Source organism: Xiphias gladius, chromosome 16 (assembly GCF_016859285.1).
Source record: "Xiphias gladius isolate SHS-SW01 ecotype Sanya breed wild chromosome 16, ASM1685928v1, whole genome shotgun sequence".
NCBI lineage: Eukaryota > Metazoa > Chordata > Actinopteri > Istiophoriformes > Xiphiidae > Xiphias > Xiphias gladius.
In genome coordinates, this window is record NC_053415.1 from 29,196,619 (window position 1) to 29,220,096 (window position 23,478).

The 23,478-nt window shown below is 37.9% G+C and overlaps 2 protein-coding genes across 2 annotated transcripts; one reads left to right on the forward strand and one right to left on the reverse strand.

The window, feature by feature from the left end:
- Window positions 1-1,703: 1,703 nt before the first annotated feature.
- On the reverse strand, window positions 1,704-16,602 carry arhgap15 (Rho GTPase activating protein 15). The gene is made up of 13 exons (XM_040149255.1): window positions 16,495-16,602; window positions 13,368-13,542; window positions 13,224-13,295; window positions 12,470-12,613; window positions 9,738-9,827; window positions 9,490-9,588; window positions 9,058-9,193; window positions 8,601-8,735; window positions 8,211-8,309; window positions 7,832-7,909; window positions 7,340-7,474; window positions 5,412-5,517; window positions 1,704-3,722 (listed from the first exon to the last, which is right to left on the reverse strand). Exons 1-13 carry the CDS (start codon window positions 16,506-16,508, stop codon window positions 3,539-3,541), a joined length of 1,467 nt encoding a protein of 488 aa, XP_040005189.1. The 5' UTR covers window positions 16,509-16,602; the 3' UTR covers window positions 1,704-3,538.
- Window positions 16,603-16,947: 345 nt separating this feature from the next.
- Window positions 16,948-23,156, forward strand: LOC120801170 (protein adenylyltransferase SelO-1, mitochondrial-like). Its single transcript, XM_040147768.1, has 10 exons — window positions 16,948-16,959; window positions 17,938-18,065; window positions 19,231-19,434; window positions 19,541-19,718; window positions 19,863-19,993; window positions 20,281-20,558; window positions 20,683-20,839; window positions 21,158-21,343; window positions 21,769-21,925; window positions 22,552-23,156. Exons 1-10 carry the CDS (start codon window positions 16,948-16,950, stop codon window positions 22,699-22,701), a joined length of 1,581 nt encoding a protein of 526 aa, XP_040003702.1. The 3' UTR covers window positions 22,702-23,156.
- Window positions 23,157-23,478: the final 322 nt, after the last annotated feature.

Here is a 23,478-nt window from a genome sequence, read left to right on the forward strand (position 1 = left end):
TACTAAATGTTCAATTTGTTCAATGGTGCCACAAGAAAACATTATTTGCAACTTTATTCTCAATATATTACAAACTTTTTCTTGGAAAACTGTTAATAATATTAAATTCCTTTTAAAAATACAATTTTACTTTGCCTCAAAATATTATTTTTCTTGTAAAATTACAAATTTATTTGTTAGTGTTACAACATTGTTTCTCACAATATTTTGACTTTCCTGTTTCAGTAGCCCTAACATCTGTCATAAGTCAAATCTCATATTTTGACTTTATAAGCCATATTTATAAAAAATATCTTTAAATTAAGTAAGTGTGATAGATCAAATACACAAATAAATATAAAGAACACATAAAATAGCAGTTAAGGTAAGATGCTATTCTATAAAATTCTTAATAATTTTTTATTTTTAAGCAGTATAAAGTATTTTTATTATTCCTAATGTTTCATGATTTTTTTAAATTTTCCTGGAGTGAAAGTTTTATCATACTGATATTGATTGTTTTTTTAATAAGTGTATTTCATATTTATTTCTGAAGTTTTTATAAATTTTATTTATGGAAAATTTTTTTTTACTTTGTGTGTACAGTATTCAGTATTCATCAGCTGCTTACCGAGTGTTTCCACATGTGTAATATTTCTACAGTGTAAAACAGTGTTGACCTGCTGTCATTGTAAGCATCATGAATGTCCAGAGTCTGAGAAGCACAAAGTCTTTCAGAGCAGCAGCTTTGAAAGACTTTCTGTTGTCATGGTCTATTATAATACTGTGGTGCAGTTATTGTGTATCATGCGGTGTGTTGACTCAATCTTAAAAGGATGGTTATAGACAGAATCAAAGCAGTGAGGTGATGTAACCCGGGTCACTTCACTGCAAACAAACCAAACAACCAACTCCTCGATTCCTTTTTGGACTTTTGTACTGACCGAAAATCAGAAATGTATTATTATTATTATTATTATTATTATTATTATTATTACATAAAATAAAGATAAAGTCTAAACTGATGGTTGTGTATCACAATGCTGCTGTCAGCCAAAATATACACCAATCAGCCACAACATTAAAACTGGTTTTAATGCTGTGGGAAGTAAATGATGTTCCCCTCTAGCAAGATGTTGAACAGCAAGTAAATAAATTGTGTTATCTGCAGTGTTTATGGTCACTTTACTTTTACCCCTAAACAGTATATTTGTGTTTGTGTTTATTAATGTATTAATAAAACTTACTTCGAAAAATGTATGACCTGCAAAGTTACGGCTCATCAGGAAACATTTATTATCTGCTGATGTGCATGAATGAGTCTTGCAACATGTTACTAAACACTAACCAACTATTGCCGCTTGTGAACGAATCTTACAGTGTGGTGCTAAACATTTATCAACCTTTGCCACCGATGAATGAATCTTCCGGGATGTTACAAATGTATGTGAAATTGGGGTTAAAGTAAAGTGTTAATGTTGACATGGTTCAGTGCTGGTGTGATAGGTTTGAGTAATGACGTGAAATGACAAATGTTATCTCTATGTGATTGATATTTAGATATGTTTTTGTTATGTATTTGTGTGTGTGTCTGTATACAAATATACGTATATATATTTATTTATATATATATATAAATATATATATATATATATAATGTTTGTGTGTGTGTGTGTGTTTGTGTGTGCGTGCATTTATATGTAAATAAATGATAAGCACACACCATTCAGCCACAACATTAAAACCAGTAACCAGTAATCGATTTCTATGAACATTATTTGGATAAAATAAAGAGAAAAACTAAAATGGCGCTCATTAGAGCACAGACCTCTGGCAAATCCAATGTCAAACAACATACACCAGACTTCAGAGAAAAAAATTAAAATTCATAATAAATTATCATGATCTGCCCCAACATTTAATGGGTTCTTCCTTGGCCCATGCCCCATCCCTCCACCAAGTTTGGTGCAAATCAGTTCAGCGTAATCCTGTTGACAAATAAACCAACAAACAAACCAAAAAATAGACACAGGTGAAAACATAACCTCCTTGATAATATAGATAAAAAACGCCTTCAGTAAAGTTTTACATACTCACTGCCACAGACATAAGTCACTAGTCAAAGTGACAAAGTTTGACACTCAGTACAAGTTATAGTTCACTTCACTTATAGTACAACTGAACTATACTATAAGGATCAGTCAGGGATTTTTTGGTGTAAATTCATGAAGATAAAGGATATTCAAGAGGAAAGGTAGAAAAATAAAATGTCTTTAGGACAGGTGGTAATCTGTCATTCTGTAATAAACTTCATTTGTTAAGTCTTCATTATGCCTCTTATTTGGTCTCTTTTTGGGCTTTGAATGGTAAAACAAACATGAATATTAAACTGTACAATTCACAACAAATACTTAACTTAAAAAGGTAGTAAATAGACAGCATTTATAGAAAAAAGGTAATAGAAAACATGGCGTCCTCTGTTCCTAAAAAACTGCAGTATCATCTGAAAACTTCATCTGATCTGATTCACCTTTATATTTAAAATTTCATAGTGGGTCAAAAATATTACTATGCTTGTTTATTAATATTACACACTAAACCATTATGCTTTTTGTCCTTTAGTTAATAATGCTGAAACAAGTTGTACCAACTTTGTTACATACACTTCTCACACACTTCTCAGTTAAGGCATGGTCAGATCTAAGACATTGCCATGATTATTACACTGACTTCTTTAATCACCATGTGCCTTCTAGTAAGGATACATCATCTCTTCAATATCAATAATAATTATATTACTTTTATTATTATTTATATTTCTTAAATTTACTGCTGCATGATTAAAATATACAGCTGTATTTTTTCAATACATTGATGCAAAATATAAACATACTTATGTATAACTTAAATATACAGCTGTATGTTATAAATATCCTGTAATATTTTGAAATTATACTGCTATATGTTAAATACATTGCTGTATGTTATAAATATACAGCTGTACATTATAAATATACTGCTATACTTTATATATATACTGCCATACATTTTAAACATACTGCTGAATGTTATAGATGTACTGCTATATAAATATACTGCTGTACGTTATAAAAACACAGCTGTATAATTTACTGCTGTACATTTTAAATATACTGCTGTATGTTATAAATATAGTGCTGTACATTATTTTTTGGGGTACTTTATATTTTTGGATCTGTCAAACTTGTTAGAAGTCATCTACCTTAAAAACTAAACTATTTCTAAAAGAGCTTTGACAGGTGACTGCAGTGGTCACTACATGGATATCTGTGAGGTAAGAGTCAGTAACATTTAAAACAACAGTTAATACATTTTGGATATCTTTCTGTTATTAAAAAATGATCTTCAACATATGTTTTGACCAGGAACTATCCCTTTATTCTTTTTACAGTCCAGCCCAAACCAGGCATTGCCGCTATTTTCTTTTAAAACAATAAAATCTCTAAAGTAATTTGGTTCGTTTTTTGCTTTGATGTGTAAATGTGAGTCTTTCGGGTCATCAGATCCACCTCAGGGACTTTTACTTTCTGTCCAGGTTTAAGATCTCTTGGCTCTCGATGAGGATGAACTCCACAATCTGGTTCTGGTAAACCATGTTGACTGCCATGTTTCCTGCGTCCAGCTCGGGCCACATCAGTGTTGGGCCGAACACAATACCGATGCCCTGAGTGGACATCAGGTTCTTCCTGGAAAAGGCCAGAAGTCTGAAAAACACCACAAGGACCAAAGAGTTAGGGGAAACATGGGAACATACAGAGTCTATAAGATCCACAATAATCAACGTCTGTTGAATTTAACTAAAATAAATAAAAAAACAACATACAGTATAACATAGTTTTTATTATATAAAATAAAAATGACAAACTTAAAAGAGAAAACTTAAAACACAAATAAAATTCACAATGTGACATTTATATCCATGTGATTTACATTTGAGGAGGAGTTTGTGCTTCAGTGTCTTTGCTCAAGGGCACCTTAACATGTGGAAGAAAGGACCAGGAATTAAACCAGCAATCGTATGATTATTGGCTGACCCCTTACTAGACCTGGGCTCCTGCATCTATTGTCTCCATTCCATACATTCTATTGTACTCTCTTATTATATAAGAGAGTATATTCTGTCATATATCTGTTATACACAAAAAGATATTCAGTTTAGTGTCATTGAAGTTTTCCTTAAAAATGGACTTAAATGACCATACTGATGGTTTTCCCAGTAACTACCATTTGCTTATGATTTCTATTACAGACTGTAATTTTGAAATGTGTTCTTCTAAAATTCCAGGGGTTTATTAATTTCTTTATTCTCTAAAACTATGTGGGCATTCATTTTTATCAATTTTATTTTTAGAGTTTGAATGGAGAAGCGAGGATTTGGTCATGTTACTATCGTGGATGTTCTTTTCTTGTGATATTAATTTTTTTTACGGTTGTGTTTATCTGGAAAGAGTGAAACCAAAACACACATTATCCATGTCCCTCTGCTCTGCAGTAATATAACAGACTGACTCTACTCAGTAAATCCAATTAGCATTTCCAGATTTGTCCCGTTTCGAACAGAAGCACTCTCTCTTTCTGTTGTTCATGGTCACCTAACATTACTGAAGCTACCTATGCTCTCCACTGCAGAGCAGCTAATTATTAAGAAGCGGATTCACTTACTTGTTCACTAAAGTACTGTTCATTGTCTGGATTTAGCATGAGAGAGAAAGTAAAACATAGTAACGTAATCATCTGATAGCAACACTAAAGATAACTGACTGAAAGTAATGTTAATGCTATAATGTGATATATCTGATAATGAATTGGCAGAGGAGTTAAATTTTAATTTTTATCTTGGGTTTGATGTACACAGTTTTCATGAACCTTCGAGCTCTGAGACAGGGTAGAAAGGCTGTAAGATATAGAAAAAGTCCTGATCCTGGATACATTGCGGGTAAACTCTTGAACAGCTTTGTTAGATAACTGTAATTTTTTCATGTAGGACTCTACTGTAGTTCCAATAGCTAGAGTCAGATCACCAGAGTCATTACATGATTATCGCCCTGTGGCCCTCACCCCCCTTGTAAGGAAAACATTTGAACAAATTATTAAAAACTAGATCTTAACCATGGCAAAGTACAGACTACACCCCCTCCACTTTGCTCATAAGGCAAAGAGAGAGGTTGAAGATTTTATAGCAACCCTGTTAAATCTTATTTTTAGGAATCTGGAAAGAAACAAAAAACATGCAAGAATGGTCTTCATTGACTTCTCTTCAGCCTTTAATTGTATTCAGCACCATGTCCTTGCACATAGGCAGCTGCCAAATTTAAACATGGTTTGTTGGTTACTTGATTTTTTTTTTTTTTACAATAAGAAGAACAGTGAGTGTGAGTGAATGGTTGGCATACCTGTACAGGTGGCTGAAGAGTAGCTTCATGGTGTCCTGGTTGGGTTTGGGCAGCTCCTGGATCAGTTTCTTCACAGCCTCAATTTTGTGTTTGGATTCTTTGATCTCTGTTCAGAGCAAAGACAGAAGCAGTAGTTTAATGAGTGTGCAGTATTCTAGTTCAACTTGCGCATAGAATTGTTGTTTATCGTGCATATAATATAGTTTCACGTATGTACAGTGTCATAGTTTTTAGTTTTTTAAGTTTAAAATGCGTAAATTACCACAATTTAATGTGCATATAATGTTGTAGAATAATGTGTTTATACTATGCTTTAATGTATATTAGTGTATTTTGTTTTCCACGTCTTAATTTTCTTTTTCCATCCATTTTCTGCCACATATCCAGAGTCAGATTGTGGTGGCAGTAGGCTAAAAAACTCAGTCCAGATGTCCCTCTGTACAGCAATGTTTTCCAGCTCCAGGGGTCCCCGACTTGTGCACAGGCCAGATGAGATATGTAACCTTTCCAGAATGTTCTGCGTCTACCCCAGGGTCTCATACTTGTTGCACATGCATGGAAAACCTCCAATGGAAGGATCAGATACCCAAGCCGTCTCAACTGGCTTCTCTCTACTAGATACTTAACCTCTTTCCCTTGGGGCAACAACTCACTCTCAACCTGGCAGGAGCAATCCACTGTTTTTTCAGTGGCTTACTGTCATCAAAGCTGCTTCACACTCAGCTGCAAACCACTCCAGTGCTTGTTGATGGTCTGGTGAAACCAAAAGAACCACATAATCTGCAAAAGCAAAGAAGAGATTCTGAGGTCCCCAGACTGGACACTCTCCTTCCCACTGGCTGCAGCTTGAAATCCTGTCCATGTAAATCACAAACAGGGTCTGTTACAAAAGACAACCACGATGGGTGCCAAGGCCAGCTGGGTATGCGTTTGACATCCTGTTGAGAATACGGACACAACTCTTACTCTGTTACATAAGAACTGGATGGGTCGTTGTAACAGCTCCAATAACCCATACTCTCACATTACCCCTCAAGCCATGCCCCAAAGGACCTTGTCATAAGCCTCTTCCAAGACCATGAAATAGATGGCTGGGCAAACTCCTATGACCCCTCGAAAGGGTGAAGAGCTGGTTTGATGCTCCATGACCAGGAGATAATCGACATTGCTTCTTCTGGATCAAGGGTTCAACAATCGGTCTGAGCCTCCTTTCCAGGACCCTGGCATAAGGTTTCCACGACCCTGGTCTGGCAGTCCACAGGCACTGTCCCCGACTTCCATAAAATATTGAAGAGGCGTGGCAGCTAAGACAGCCATATAACTTCAGAGCCTTCAGTATATCAGGGTGGATCTCATCCACATCTGGTATATTGTTGCTGAGGACATTGTTGCTACCTACCACATTGACCTCTGCCAGGGATATGAGTGGGGCTTTACACAAGTCTTCAAACTCTTCCCCCTCCATTGAGGATGTGTCAGTCAGCTTCGGGAGTTCCTCAAACTGCTTTTTCCACTGCACAACAGTATTCCTAGTCAGAGTCAGTAGTTCACCTCCCCCTGCTGAACACAGCCTGGGCCAAACCCTGGTTTCTCTTACTGAGTCACCTGACGGTTTGCCTTGTTGTCTTTTTGTGTGCACATATTTTTCTCTCAGTCTTTTCTAATCTGTGAAGCACATTGCAACTCATGTTTCGAAAAGTGCAATAAAAATAGAATTACTATTAAAAACGGTGAAACAAGAGAATAAATTTAGAAGATGTTTTTGTCTTGAAATGTCAGACCTTGAAAAATGTGCCAAATCATACTAGAGGATTTGTAGCAGACATATCCCTATGCATTTAAAAATAACCCCAATCAGGATAAGATTCCTAAATTAGATAGTGATATTTAAAAAAATTTTTTTTTTAATTTTATCAGTTTTTACTCACTGATGGCCTCCACAAATGGCTGGAAGAACCTAAAGGGGAACAATGGCTCTGGCAGCTCACGGAAGAACATCTTGAGGGCTCCTGTGACAACATGGATGTCCTCCCACTGACTGTGGTCCAAGTCCAGGTGCTCCTCTGGGGGGAAAGACCAGAACAGACATGGGATCCTTGAATTATTTGGGAATATGGTTCAGGAAAATATGTTATTGGTTAAATGTTGATAAAGTAAATATTAAGTGCTTTCGACTTTTTCAGTATGTAACCATCTTTGGGGGTGAGCGATTGACTAAACTCAACACGATAAACCTTATTTGGTATGATCGGAAATCGTGGGAAAGAAACGACAGCAAATGATCAACATTTCCTCATTATATTCATAAAATTTAATCCTGGTTGCATTATATTTCTGTTCAAACATATTTTCTGTTTTTAAATAAGTAGATATTAAATGTAGAGTCAAACAGAGTTAGAAAAAGTTTGTGTTGAACCGACCTTGATCAACAATAAAGCGAAGTTTCTGGATTGTTGCTAGATTTCCACTGACTCTGTAGATCCCATCAACCTCCAGACCTGACAACAAAAACACACAACTGATTAAAAAAAAAAAAATGGAACAATACATCAACTGACGTCGATTAGTAGATCCATAATTACTGGCTGTACTGGATCTACATGTGCTGGATCCATTTGTACTGGACCCATATGCCCTGGATCCATACAATGTATATTTTTTCTACATGACTTGGCATTTGCTGGTTGATTGTGTTTGATGAGGCCTCAGAAAGACCAAAATACATTTGTCATTTATTCTCTTCTGTTCTCCCCTGTAGCAAGTGTTTTAGATTTACTCAGCAGCGGTGAATAAATGTACCTCGTTTATCGACCGCGTCCAGACAGATCTGAACGAAGTTTGGCACTGTGGTTCCTTCACGTTCACAGAGAGTTGACAGGTGGCAGCCAAACACTCGATCTGAGCCAAACATTATAACATTAACATTAAAGTTAGAGTAGGTTTAATCATTAATTGTTAATGTTATAGCAGGTTAGATCATTAAAGGGTTCAAGTTCAAAAACTCTTCATTAAAGTCGAAATTCCCAATTATTACTTTATTACGCCTCCTGATTGAATTCATATTTCATTATGATTATGATTCAGTCAGACAGAGTTTAAAAGAGTGTTACGACTTTAAAACTGCTTAATGAAAAACAAAAGGAGGATCTGTATGTTAACGGGTTAACCATGTAAAGAAAAGGCAGAAACCTTTGATGAGGCCTTTCTCCTGTAGTGTCTTCATGGACGGACGTCTGATGATGAACTTCTTCAGTCTGTTCTTCACTCCATTTTTATCAGCACTGTCTGAGGTACTGTATTTCAGCTTTGAGCTGCTGAACATGTCTGCAGAAAACATGAACATTGAACCCAAAATAACTGTGTTTTTGTCCACTTGTTTTCAGCACAGTCTGTAAATACATCTGACATATTTATAAAGTAGTGACTAGTATGTTACCAAACAGTCTCTTACTGTATTTCCACATACAGCAGTTACAGAAAAATATTATCATTCAGTTGGAGTGATGTTTGTGTTCACCTGATGAATCTAAGTCCAATATTCACCCCCTTTGGCTCTGTTTTTGGACCCTACAAAGTCCTGAGGGAAATATATGGCTCTTTAGCTCGTAAATGCTCCTCTACGATAATAGTGATAATAGTGACTCACTGATGGATCGTCTGTGAACCGGGTTGCGTTGCTTGGTGTTGGGGGAGGCTGAGCCATAGGCAGGTAGGGAGCTGTGTCTGGGCAGGTACTCTGTGCTGTTTGACCTCCGAAGGGGAAAACCTCCATCTGCTTTAGTCTGAACCGAAAAAGTTAGAACTAATCACAGGAAGGGTTTTATTTCATTAATAATCTGAAGAATAGTGCTTCCAGCGGAGTTGAGTTTCTAATTCTGAAGGAAATTTCATCCTCCACTGTCTGAGATTTTCAGTTACTCTCCTTTTTATATCACAGTTAACTGAATATCTCTGGGTTCTGGGCTGTTGTTTGAACTCTCAGATGGACATGTAAAGAAACAATGCAAAAAAAGAAAAAAAAAAATCAAGACAATGATTGTTAATAAAAGTAATGGCTAGTTTAAAAGGAAGGTCTTACTGAAGTGTCGATGGCCTTTCTGATGGCATCGTACCATTTTCTAGCAGTGGAGTTACTCTCAACCTGAAGGAGATACTCGGTTCCTGTGTTTGTTGTGATCTGTTGTGAACAGTTAAAAATAATGGGTTAAGTCGGGTGCAAAAGAAGGGAGAGAACAGCTTCGGTGTAAAAAACATCTGCATGACAACAGCCTTCAAAATGAATCCTGGTTCAGTGTAAAGTGTGGCATGTTTGTGTGTGTTTGTTACCTGGAAGACATTTTTCCTGCTTGATTTCTCTGTCGTCCACTCAATAACAGCTCCACAGAGGTGAACCACGTCTGTCTTACCTCCTGGTTTCTGAACACAGGGTGGAAACAAGGTTTTAATACTACATAAAATGTTGTTTAATACCTGTTTTACCATCATACTGCCCAATTGTGAAGTATGATGGAAACCAGTAGAGACAATATGGACAAAAATGATTTATTATTTATCAGTACTTGCCAGCCGTATATAGCAATTGTTTTCTAATGATATAATTAATTAAATTAATGTGACCTGAACCTCAATAAACAGCAAGAAATGGTTGGATGGATTAATCAATGAAAAATTATACATTTTTTTGAGTCAGTTACAGTTTTAACTAAAGTCAACACTTGTCCATTCTGAGCTCATGAGCTTTCTAGCTACTGTAGGTAACTTACCAGGCTACTAGAGCCTTGTGTTGTTTCTGTTCATAAAACAGAAAGAAAGTATGTAAATCAATAGAGCGAGAAACTATTTTCATACCAGGACAGCCTCTTGTTGTCTGTCTTTATAAAAGAGAGATACCATAAAGATGATGTAGAGAAAAAGACATAAAAGTAGAGATACAAATGGAAAAGAGTAAACACATAACAAATAAAAAAGTTCTAGAGATAATGAGATACATTGTTTTATTTACCAGACCAGATTCTTGTCCATCTAAAGGGATAAACTGCTATTTAACCCTAAACCTAACCCTAAAATGGGTTTGCAGCCCTCCGACTCACGAAGAAGGTAAAAAACTTGACCTCATCCTCATGCAAAACTGTGCCACAGACTACCAATGGTCATGCATCTGCTCCTCTCTGACCACTATTTCATTTTGTACACTGTATGCCTAATGGAACCTCCCTCTGTTCCAGCACTTCTGGTTTTGTTCTGCTGCAACCCCTGCAAAGTGTCTCCCACCCACTTTTCGTCAGTGGTCGCCTCCATTCTGCCTCCTCTTAGCACATTTTCCTCTCTAGAAGTCAATGATGCCACAGAGTCTCTCTGTTCCACACTGACCTCGTGTCTGGATAGCTTGTGTCCTCTATCCACCAATTCTGCTTGCTCTAACCTGCCTCTAACATGGCTGGCTTACACTATCCAAAAGCTGCATACCAATCTCAGAGTTGTTGAGAGACAATGGCATAAATCCAGTGACCCCACTGAACTCAAGGGTTATCAGATACTCAACCACCTCCACCAGACACAAACCTCTCAGCTGATATGTTTGCCTCCTTCTTTACTGAAAAGTTGGTGGCCATCAGTATCCAATTCCCCAACCCATTCAGAGATAATTAGCGCACAAGAAAGCCAAGCATGTAGCAATCCCTTTCTGCTCTCATGCCCTTCTCTGCCTCCTCCGGTTGATGTCTCACCACCTCTCTCCCTTAGCCCAATAGCTGAGTGCAAGGCACCAAAATGTGTAACATGTAGCAGTCCTACTACATGTCCCTCTGTGTCTCCCCGGTCAATGGCGCATCACTTCTCTTATTACCCCTCTCACCAAGAGCGAGGTGTCAAAACTCCTGACATTCCCACCAACCTCCTCCAAGCTATATCGCACACCTCCAATGGCTTTGGGAACATTTCCAACCGCATTCAAGCAGGCTCGGGTAACACTTCTGCTAAAAAAGCCTTTACTTGAACCTACTCATGTTGAGAACTATTGACCAGTTTCGTTACTTCCATTCTTAACTAAGGCTATCGACAAGGCAGTTTTCAAACAGGTCTTGGAATCCCTCTCACAAATGCCCTCCTTGGTCCAAAGCAGTGGGGCTTTAAGAGCTGGTTGACAGAAGCCCTAAGGGCAGCCAGAGCTGCAACTCAGTCCTCAGTCCTTATTTTACAGGACATATCAGCAGCCTTCTACAGAGTGCACCACTGCATCCTGCTATCTGTACTCTCTGATATGGACATCTCAGGCAAAGTGCTTTCTTGGTTTGAATCCCATCTCACTGGGCGTTCCTTCAATGTGTCATGGCAAGGACTTGCGTCCTTATCCCATCCTCTCCCCACAGGGTGCCCCAAGGCTCGGTGCTGGGGCCCCTCATTTTTGCAATACACACCACCTTCTTGGGTAAAATTATTTTCTCACATTGGCTTCTCATATCACTACTACACAGATGACACCCAGCTATACCACAAATCTCTGCCTGTCTCTCAGACATATCCACATGGATGAAGGATCACCACCTTTAACAATATCTCTCTAAAACTGAAATCTCACTCATCCCAGCCAATTATTCTGTACATCACAATATCAACATCAAAATCTCCTCTTTCTCTCTGACCCCAACCAAGGTCACGAGAAAACTGGGTGTCATGTTTGATGACCAGCTGTCCTTCTCTGACCATTTTGCATTTGTCTCCCAGTCATGCCGCTTTGCACTACACAACATAAGAAAAATCAGGCCTTACCAGACTTTGTACATCACCCAACTCTTGGCACAGGCCATGGTTATCTCTCGCCTCGACTACTGCAATGCCCTTCTAGTGGCCTCCCTCAACATACAGTGAAACAATTAAAGATTGTCCAAAATGCGGTGGCGCATCTGGTATTCAATCAGCCTAAAAGGGCACATGCCACTCTGCTGACCTCCCATTGACCTCCACTGGTTATCCATGACTGCACAAATCAAATTCAAGTCACTAGTGAGGGTTGTCCCTCACTTGTAAGTCACTTTAGATAAAAGCGACCAGTTTCGTACCATGCCAGTTTCTTGTTGTCTGTCTTTATAAAATAGCAGCTGGTCTGAGGTCAGCACGGTCCACATTGAAGTCCAGCTCTTCCTCTGTTTCTTACCGCTCTCTGAGATTTTAGCCACATTCAGGTGTTCACCTTTCAACTCCACCTAGAAACACAAACAAAGGTATACACAGACACATACACACATTATTAGAATATAAATATAAGCTTTTGATTATTCAAATCTCACTCATTTAATTTTGAAAAACAGAAAAAAGTTTCTTGGACTTCTTGATGAAAACCATTTTGTTCCATCAGCACTAAATTCATCTTTGTGAATTTGTAAGGATTTTTTTCCTGATTTTTTGATCGTTAAATATTTTACTTAAATTTTTGACATTTAAATTATGAAAATGAAATGAAAAATGACATAAATTAAAAAAATAAAGTAAAACACACAAAGAAGTGTGACAGTGGAGACAGTGGTGGCTGAAGCAGACAAGGCTTTGGTTGTGGAGGTAACAATTTAAATGAATCTGTGATGGGGCAGGAGTGTGTTGTTACACAAGTGAAATAAATATAAAACTCTCAAAAGAAATATGTAATGTTTCTCCCAATTTTGTTTTCTTTATAAAAAACTTTTGAAAAAGGTTGATTTTTGTTGGAAGCATGTTGAAATAATACTTCTGAAATGAGGCTTTAGTCAGGAGTGAGCCAACAGATTGGAGGTGATGTTTTTACAGTGTTTACAGTGAGATTTTGAGTTTCGTACTTACCAGTGGTTCAACCACAGCAGCTCCTGCGATGATGACATTGTGCTGAGATTGATTCCTACGATGCCGAGAGATCTACAAATGGAAACATCTGTTAAAAACTGAGCTACACACTTGTAGGATGGCAGTTCTTTGCGGTCTACATACAGGTTTCTGAGGAAGTTCGGACTCCTGCAGCACCATGGACTTGGACTGACTCAGGCGGTCTCCGGAGCTCTGTGAGCTCTTAATGCGCATCTGAACGGCTCCCTGAACCGCTGAGCTGCGCTGCAGAGGCTGAATCAGTGGCTGCTGCCTTGTAGCACTCTGGAGGTTTGGGACTCTGAGGATGAAAAAACAAGAAGTAGTCAAAGTCAACCTCTCACAACTATTCATCGTGCATTCATTTCTTACTGAGTGTATTTTTATTAGGTATATATTTATTTAAATTCTGTGGGTGAACATTCAGTTTTGTTGGACCTAGAGAAGTCTGAGGACTGTTTGACTTTTTCCTGTTCTGGTTCCTGTTTGTAACTCTGATTGCTTCACTATGGTTACACAACATTTGTCCTTCTGTCAGCCAACTACAAGGAAAACCTCAGCTAAAAAAATTGCAAAATTGTTAAATAAGAAATAATAAGAAATATTAATAAAAAAATATATGAAATAATTAAAAATTAATAAAATTAAATTTAAAAATAACCTGTGCTCTACTCTTAACAAGGACCACATGCACAGTAATTTTACAATTAGTTTTACTTTGATTTTATTTATTAAGGACTGAGGCCCTCTAAATAACTTATGCATAAACAAAACTGGATAACCCAGCCAAGTAAAGCAGGTATGATGGCAGACGGTGTTACACAAATAGACACTGAAACTCATCAGCTGGCCCACACAGGCAAAATAAAATAATGATACCAAAAAAGACAATGATTGCTCTCAGTTCTCTCACAAGCTGCAGCAATGATGAAATTTAAAACTTAATTAATTAACATTTCCTCTTCAAAATGAATCCATTGATAAATTTCATTACTTTCATCATTTATTAGAGAATTCTGCTGCTGTTTTTAACATCTAATAGATCAAAGACCGAACAGAATGACAAGACATTAAGATGGGACTCTCATTTAATTCTTATTTGCTCACATACTGCATGTGAAGAGTCTTACTTAATGAAATTTTTAAAGAAATTAACATCAGCCCAAGAGTCTCTGTAAGCTACAGGTTAAAATATAAATACTGGACACATGTCTATGAGACACGTAAAATAACACACAGGCACAATCTCAAACATACAGCTAAGGAATGTTAATATAACAACAGGACTGGAAATTTTAAAATGCTGATACAACAACAGTACCAGCAGAGTTTAGGTAACTAGTTAACAAAGTAAGACTTTGTTGAATGTTAGTGGAACTAAGTGAGATGAAGAAAAGCCCCATCAAGAAAAAGATGGTTTCAAGTCAAGATTTGAAAATCTAAAAAGTATCTGGTTCCTGAACCAGCAACAGGAGTTTATTCATCTCAATGGGACCTGTATGAGGAAAGGCTCAGGCTCCAAAAGATTATTTTAACATTTTAGGAACAGGTAAATAAGTAGCATCAAGAGAATGTAAAGGTTATGATTGCGTATACAGAGTAATAAGACTGGAGATCCATTTAATGGAAACAAGCTCTGGCTTGTGTTGGTGGTCAATACATAGCCATCAGGATAGGTGTTATATGATGACATTTCTTAAATCTTGTAGAAACTCTACCTGTTGTTTCTTGGATTAAATAAAGGTTTCTTGTTGCCACAGAAAAGGTCAATGCATTTATGGACTCTGGATGTTACAACAGCACTTACACAAAGATTTCACTGTCAGCACTGGATAAATTGGATAGATATTGGCGGTGTCATGTAAACGAATGCTATATTTTTAATGATAAAGTGACATATTCAGTTCAGATTTGGCTGAAATTGAAATGTTACAGAAATGTTTCACATCAAAGCTAGACACGACGATGCAAAGACATTTAAAGAAAACTGACAATGTTTATTCAGACTTGAGACATACAGAAAAATGTTTCCTGAACTTCTTGATGAAAACAATTTTGACTCATCGGCACCAGAATTAATCTTTGTGAACTTGTAATAATTTTTTTGCTTATATTTTTATCTTTGAATATTTAAGTTAACGTTCTGAAGTTTTAAATATGAAAATGAAATGAAAAATGACATTGTATTGTGTATTTCATAATTGGTTAAGAGGGTTTATCCCAAATTTCTAGACTGTAGCTCTGTGTGAATTGACACAGGGAGTGGTTTGACGAATTCCAGCCTCTGTCAAATTCTGTGTTGCCTGGTTCAAGGACAGACAGGAGGTTTACGTCAACGTGTAGCCTAAGCTCCATCTCGCCTCTTTAAGGCCTAATGTCAGAACAGAGATAAAGTGATAGATGTGGGATGAGCAATTGGGGAGTGAGAACACTGAAACTGACCCTAATTGGTAACGAACCACAGTTAGGAGTGGGATATCCTGAATATTAAAGGGGTACTTTGCATAAGCTTATATATTTGGGACAACACCCTGATATTGTTGGAGAATCAGAATTGGAGAATCAGAATTAGAGAATCAGAATTGGAGAATCGGACTCGACTGGACCCTTGCAAGCTTTTTAATTTGACTTCAATGATTCTCTCCCTGCAAACTATGTATACCTGATTTTTATAAATAAAGAAAACTCAAAAGGAGCATCGACATGCTGTGAATCATTCTTCTCCACTCAAGAGGTGCAAGGTCGTGATAAACGACAATGGAAAATTACTAGAATAATACAACAGTGCAGCAGCTGTCATCACATATCAAAAACCCTCCTGGATTTACTTGATGAGAACTGAAGCTTTAGCAAGAGGAAACAAAGTGAAACCCTCCAAACAGCGGAAGCAGGAACTTCAGTTATTCTTGAAGTCTTATTATCACCTCCTCACATTAGGTGAACAACAGAATGTAAAGTGTGAAGCTGTTATCTCTGACTCATGACATCTATCTGTCTAACAAAGTACACAAAACATTCAGTTTATTTAGGAGAATCTGTTTAGAAAAGTTCAACCTGTAATTATTTAATCCATCACACATCGGTGAGCGGAGGCCTACAGACAAATAAATCAACCAAACAAGAGTTACAGCCAGTACAGATGTTGAATAACCTGCAGACAAACACCAACACGAACCAATCACCAAGACAATAAAACTTAACTGTGAGGTTGAAGATTATGGCGAATCTGACAGATCGTTTAATGTGATCTTACCTTGTACCCGCCATCTCTGTGTGTCACTGATCATGAAAGAGAGTTGTAGAGAGTCGAGGCCTGACAGTTAGAGGAAGTATTATTCGTCACATGGTTTCTTCAAACCAGCACTGTAAGTGCTGCAACCTCCCCATTTCCTGAAAAAAAACCAAAACAAAGTAACCTAATTCTCATGACATGAGACATGAGCAGTTTGTCACTTCTGTCAGTTAGTATACAAAGTACAAACATCTGCAGAGTGATGGAACACCTTTTTTCTATTTAAACACTGGTTTTAGAAACCTGTCACTCTGAGTCCTGGTTTATATTCATTTTTGAGTAATTTATATAAAATTAAATGAGATGTGTCCTAGTAATTTTTGCATGTCATTTTCGTGAACTCAGAGAATTCTCAACAGCCTTACAGGGTTAGGGTTAGGGGGTTAGGGAGGTTAGGGATATGAAACTATCATGATGGCCCTCCCCGTACAGTCCGACGATTACACGGTTTAGAGCGGAGAGCCAAAGGTATGTCCCGACCTTGTACGACGACCATACGACAACCGTACGGTGGTGCAATGACAAAAATCCAACATAACTCTTCTTGTTTTTGTCAATAACATTTTTCTGAAGGTCGCGGAGGGTTGGAACTAATTCTCATCTGGTGATGTTAGTGTTAGAGTTTTGGGGTTCCTTCCCATGAAGTGCTGTCATGCAAGAACATAAACTAGAACACTGGCAAAAGGCAAATCAAAATTTTTATTACTAAAGCACATATAATATACACACTATATACAGAACATAAATATATAAACAGTAGACAAAGTCTGTCAATGGGGAATAATTGGAGTTTATTTATTATTTGTTAGGAAGGGATGTACAATTACTGAATTCTCTTTGCGTTTTTTCCCCCCCTGCTATAGGTACACTAAAAAAAATTATTTTTGGCCCTGTCTTTATTACCTCAATTACTTTTTTAAATTCTACAAAAAAATATTATTTCAGTGCTTTTACTTCGAAACGTCACCTCTCATTTAATGTTCTAAGTGGTGTTTGTTTGTAATTATGTTTTTTCATTTCGATATGTAAATTTTTTAAATTCACACCAAGTAATATTAACTAGACCACTGTAATGACTGTACAACCTGACGAAATGAGGTAAAATGTAGTCGGTTAATAAGAGTGAACCTGGCAACCTTGTCCGCAGCGGGTCAAGTAAGGGGAGAGTTTGCGCGATTTCCTTCAGAGACACGCAATCACCGCAGGACCTCGCCAAGTACGGCAGACTTTGCCTGGAGTATGGTTTGTTCGGTCATTTGATGAGAAATTTCATGGCTTTGGAACCTTAGGCGTCGGTTCAATGCATAATTATTTTTGTACATTCCTGTTGACTCGTCAGCTAAAGTCAGTGTTTGGATACTGAATACTTAGCATTAGCATTAGCTGATCAGTTTAGCCTGCTAGCTAGTTATCGTGCTCGCAAACTTGGCCCCGAAATACACACCAGGCACACGCCACTACTTTTTTTTTAGCGTGTGCCTGGTGTCTGGTTCTTTTGAGGCAGAAGAGGAGGTCGTGATTTTACCCAACGTGTAAGAGTCATTCATGATATATGCATCTTCTGCTAGCCAATATTACATTAGTAGCTTACCCAGCTGTTAATACAATAAACTTCATAACAGTTTGACAGCAAGTTTTTTGAGGTCTGTAATTTCTCTTAGTTCGCCTCAGAGAACAAGCAGACTCATATTAACATGAGGGTTCCTGGCTAATGTTTTTCTGCAGTGGTTTATTCATAGATGACAATTTGTAGCCTTATGGAGCAGGTCGCACATCACGCACTTTCCCGCACTTGATGCGGGCTTTGCCAGACCATATGCTGGTGATGCAAGTTGTTTTCAGTTGTTAGTTTTGCTGTTACCTGTTGTGTTCTCTCTTTTATCCGAGACACCGGTGGTGTATTTGCGACTAATGACAATCTCTTTTTCACATTTAATCCCGAATTTTAACTGCTACGCCTTTCTGTGCAGTATGCTGGGTGTGTTTTATAGGCGATGTATACGAAGCACGCAACATGATGCTGTCCGTATGAGAGAAGTGGTCGAAAAGGTGCAGGGAAGGAAGTCAAAGCTGGGCATCATCAAGCAAACTCTTTTTAAGGTTAGGGGGTTAGGGTTATGGGGTTAGGGGTTAGGGTCCTCAATGGATGGAGTTTAAGTTGACCTTATTTAGTGGAGTTACTTTTTTAATTAAAGGTTTTCCATCCGAGGAAACTGTACACGTTTTGCTTATTGACACAGCTACTACCATAAAAACTTACTTGCGCCTAACACTTTAAATTCACTGAAAAAAAATTGGAGGGGAGTTTGCAGGTTGCCTGTCAGTTGCTAAGCGGTCAAAGAGACGCACAACATCATTTTTTAAATATAGACATTGTACCAGCAAGAGTAAGCAAGTGTTGAGACAACCTTATAATCGTTATTTTCATTGTCCAAGTGAACCAGTATCTACACACTGTTGACACATTCCATGACATGCCTCTCAATGTCTTGTTTGTCACTATAGCATTTATTTTTATGAAATACCTGACTTAATTTACCTGGCTCACACAAAACATTGCATGTCAGATTCTGCAACAGAAGACAACTTTCAACATATTTCTAGTACCAGCAGTTTACTACCTGACTCATTAACTGACTGGTTAATCAGAGCTGAATATCCAACAAATGTGTGAGAACCACATTTAAATTTTCTCAGAGATGGTGATGGCAGGAAGGTGCTTCGCTCCAGCATCGGAGAGTTCCTGTGCAGTGAGGCCATGGCTGCCCTTGGGATACCCAGCACCCGTGCAGCCTCCCTCGTGACCTATGACCTCTACATCAGCAGAGATCCACTCAGAAGTGGCCAGCGCATTCCTGAACGCTGCTCGGCCATCCTGCGTCTTGCCCCTTCCTTCATCAGGTTTAAAGTGTTTTCAGACTTCTAACAGTTTACAAAAACCTTCTGTCAAAGTGGTAAATGGAAAAGTATAGGCATTTTAATAAGTCTCTCATTCCTTTTTTGTAAGGTTTGGATCCTTTGAGATCTTTCTGGGCCGAGATGGATTCTCTGGCCTGCAGGGTCCCAGTGTAGGGCAGCAGGACATTCGTACTCAGCTACAGGATTATGTCATTGAGACCTTCTATCCTAGCATTCAGCAGGCTCATAGCAACCAGAAAGACAGAAATACGTCTTTTTTCAGAGAGATGAGAAATTAGGTGTTTGTTGACAACATGTTATATAGTCATACACTTAGAATCATGCTTAGGAGTCAGTCTCTGTTTTAGCTGTTTTAATTTATGCTGCTGTTTTAGCATTTCGATCATTAAATTTGACTTGTTTATTACCACGTGATGATGCGAACCGCCAAGGTGGTAGCCAAGTGGCAATCCGTTGGTTTTTGCCATGGTGTCCTTAACACAGACAACATGTGCATCTTGGGTCTAACTCTGGACTATGGCCCCTTCGGTTTCATTGACAGGTGAGATGCTGAAAGTGGAAGTCATTGTCATGTGCACTTAAAAGAGAATGTCTTCTTTACATTTAGATTACTCACAATTTGAAAAAAAGATCTTCTGCTCCACTAATTTATTTTAAACTCAAAAAAAATATTATTTTCAGCTATGCCTCAGTAAAATTAAGATTACTATCTGTGTTGACAAAAAGTAACTAGAAAGAGGATAATGATTATATACTGTAAGAACAATATCATGCACCCTAGTACATCATATTCTACTGTATATGAAAACTATCCAACCTTTGTGTCAGATTTGATCCAGATTTGATCCGCAATGCCTCAGGCAAAAGAGGACGTTTCTCATACCAAGCCCAGCCGTCTGTGTGCCGCTGGAACCTGGCTCGGCTTAGTCAAGCATTGGGCTCTGAGCTGGATGTAGCTGAGGCAGGAGCTATCCTGGATGAGTTTATGATCACATATGAAGCTTTCTACCTGTGTATCATGAGGAAGAAGCTGGGCCTTGTGAGAAAGGAAGAGGCAGAGGAAAGCAAGCTAATATCAGACCTCCTGCGTGTTATGCGCAACACTGGTACAAAGACTTGGAAGACATAGCTGGATAGCTTATATACAACAGTATGGTAATCATGCAACTTTTTCCATATCCTCTGCTTCTTGCAATATCATTGTGGTGCTATATTATTATACCTTTCCAGGTGCAGATTTCACCAACACTTTCCGCCTGCTGAGCTTTGTCCCCTTGCCTGAGGAGGGCGACAGTGTGAGGGCAACAGTGGGGCCAGTAGTGGACCTCATCCTACAGCAATGTGCCTCTATTGAGGAGCTTAAGGTGCTTAATAAGCCAGCTAACAAGTGCATAAAGTCTCTTTCTGCCCCACCATATATATATATATATATGTACATCTAATCTTGGCTGAGCAGAGTACTGGTTTCAAATGTTTAAATCTCTCTTTTCATCTAATTTGTTTTTCTTTCATATGCTAGCATTATGGGGGAAAAGCTTACCAAGAGAATACGTAAGTTAAATTTGTGTTTTATGTCATTTGGTAGGATCTATGAAGGAGACAACTTCAGGCTTACATGGAACAACATAAACAGCATTCAGAACTAGAGCTACATATATTGTCAACATCAAACATTTTTAATTTTCCCCACATAATCTGTTTCTAGTGAATTAGCAATGATTCTGTCCATGGGACAAACCAACCAAGTCATGTTTAGCACGGTGGCAGACAGGTCAGGTGTTACCCAGCAGCTGGAAAGGATGGACTGGCTTAAGGAGCTGATAGAGACAGATCAAGAAGAGCTTAAGGAAAAGCAGCGTGATGACTGGATTCACTGGGTTAGCCGAGACAGGTAAAAAAAGAAGAATAGTTCAAAGCCTAGTATGTGGCTGAACTGCCCTTTATCTGTTTGCTTTTCTCCTGCTCTGTGTTCACATATACAGTAATTTAATACTGCTGAATTCCCAAGTAAGCTGTTCTCATTTACATGTTTTTCTATTTCTTTTGTTACACAAGTATGAAATAGTGACTGTAACACAACCCATTAAGACTAAATGTTAACCAGCAGTCAGTTCCAAGCCATTTCCAAGCTGTTGCTCTGCTGCTAAAATCCTGATTTTATAACTCCAACGTCGTCTTACAAAATCACCATACACATAAGTTAAAGACAACGGATATATGTACTATTGCTGCTTTAACCATTGTCTCTCCTGGTCTAAGTGAACAAAGAGCTTAGACAGGACTGTCTTTGTAATTTTTCTTGTGCTGAAATAACAGGAGGCATTTAGCCAAGGAGTGTGATGGCACAAGTGAGTTGTCGCTCATCAAAAAGGAGAAGCTCAGTGTGATGAACAGCAACAACCCCCGGGTCATCCTACGTAACTACATCGCCCAGGAAGCAATTCATGCTGCAGAAAAGGGAGACTTCTCTGAGGTCAGGAGACCTTTAAAAGTTTGATTGATTATTTGGAACATCCAAGTCCATCAAGCAGCCACTTGTGTCAAATACTGAATCAAAAATACCCCTGAAAATGATGTCTTCTACCATACAAACAATTGAAAAACAGGAAGTGATACACTGGATGACCAGCTGGTAGGAACGTTAGCTGCTAATGCTAGTGTTAATTGCCTTGTGTGGACTACTCCTGTCAGTGACTTAACTGTCAGCACACACGCCACTGCTTTAAATGAACAGGTAGAGGAAAGACTGGTTTTTGAGTGCATTTGAGTTTATTGTATTGTTCACTTTTTTGTCGTAGACCTTGTCTCCATACATGGCACTATCATTTGACATATCACTTTTGAGTTTGTTGTATTTTTGTTATCATTTGCTATCAGAGAGAGGAAGACAAAGTTTTGAATATAAGTCAGTGAGTCTGAACCTGAAAACAGCTGTCAGCTGTCCTGATACACAGAGGCTGCTTTAATGGACTTAGTTGTCTCAATGAAAAGCAATGCTGTTGTTTGTATTTATACAATAGTTATATTCTGTTTTATGCAATTTAAATTATATATTTGTTTCAAGGATCAATAGAAGTCATCTGTGCTTTTGTTCTGTAGGTCAAGAGGGTCCTCAAAGCTCTGGAGAAACCATATTCTGATGCATTTGGACTGGAGCCTTTGGATGGTCTCAGTGCATGTGGGGAAAAGGAGCAGAACGGGAGGGATTTTACTGTTGACTATGACAGGAAACTTCGTGCCTGGGCATAAAGAATTTGTATCACCTGATCCTCACAGAGCCTCCCGGTAAGCTGAAAGAGGGAAGTCTGTTTTCACTGGTTGACCACATAAGCCACAGTTTTCAGATCAAACAAGATGTGGGTTTTGGGTAATGTTACTACTTCTACAGTTGCTTGTTTCCATTTCCACCTCAGACTATTTCTTCTGCTTCCAGAAGGGAGGATAGAATGTAACCCAACTTGTTCCAGCGTTCATCAGTATGGCCACAGATCCAAATATACAAAACTTTTTTTTAGGTTTAATCAACAGTGTAAGTGATGTAACATAATTAATAATCTGATATATTTCTGAGTCTGCCAAAGAGCCATACTATAAACTATAAATGCAGGCCATCACATAGTGAATAAAAAGTACAATATCTTCTGAAATGTGGTGGAGGAGAAAAAAAGCATAATGTGTAAATAACTGGAAATTAACTCCTTCAAAGAAGTTAATGTACAGAAAATCTTGTGTGAAGAAATGTTTGTTGAAATGTATTAATTTCTCTGGTTAAATCTTTTTCCTGATACCTACTAACCTTAAATATTCTGCACATTCACTACTAGACTATGGTAACACTAACACATCAACACCACACGATGAGGATAAGCTGATGAAGTCAACATTTCAGCACTATTTAACATTATATATTTTGATTTTATGATCCTTTGACTATAAACCATACTTGCCACAAAAATATATTCACCATAAGTTTTCCTTTTGACTGGAAAAATAAAGGAAACCTTCCAAATAATCCTTTTTGGACAT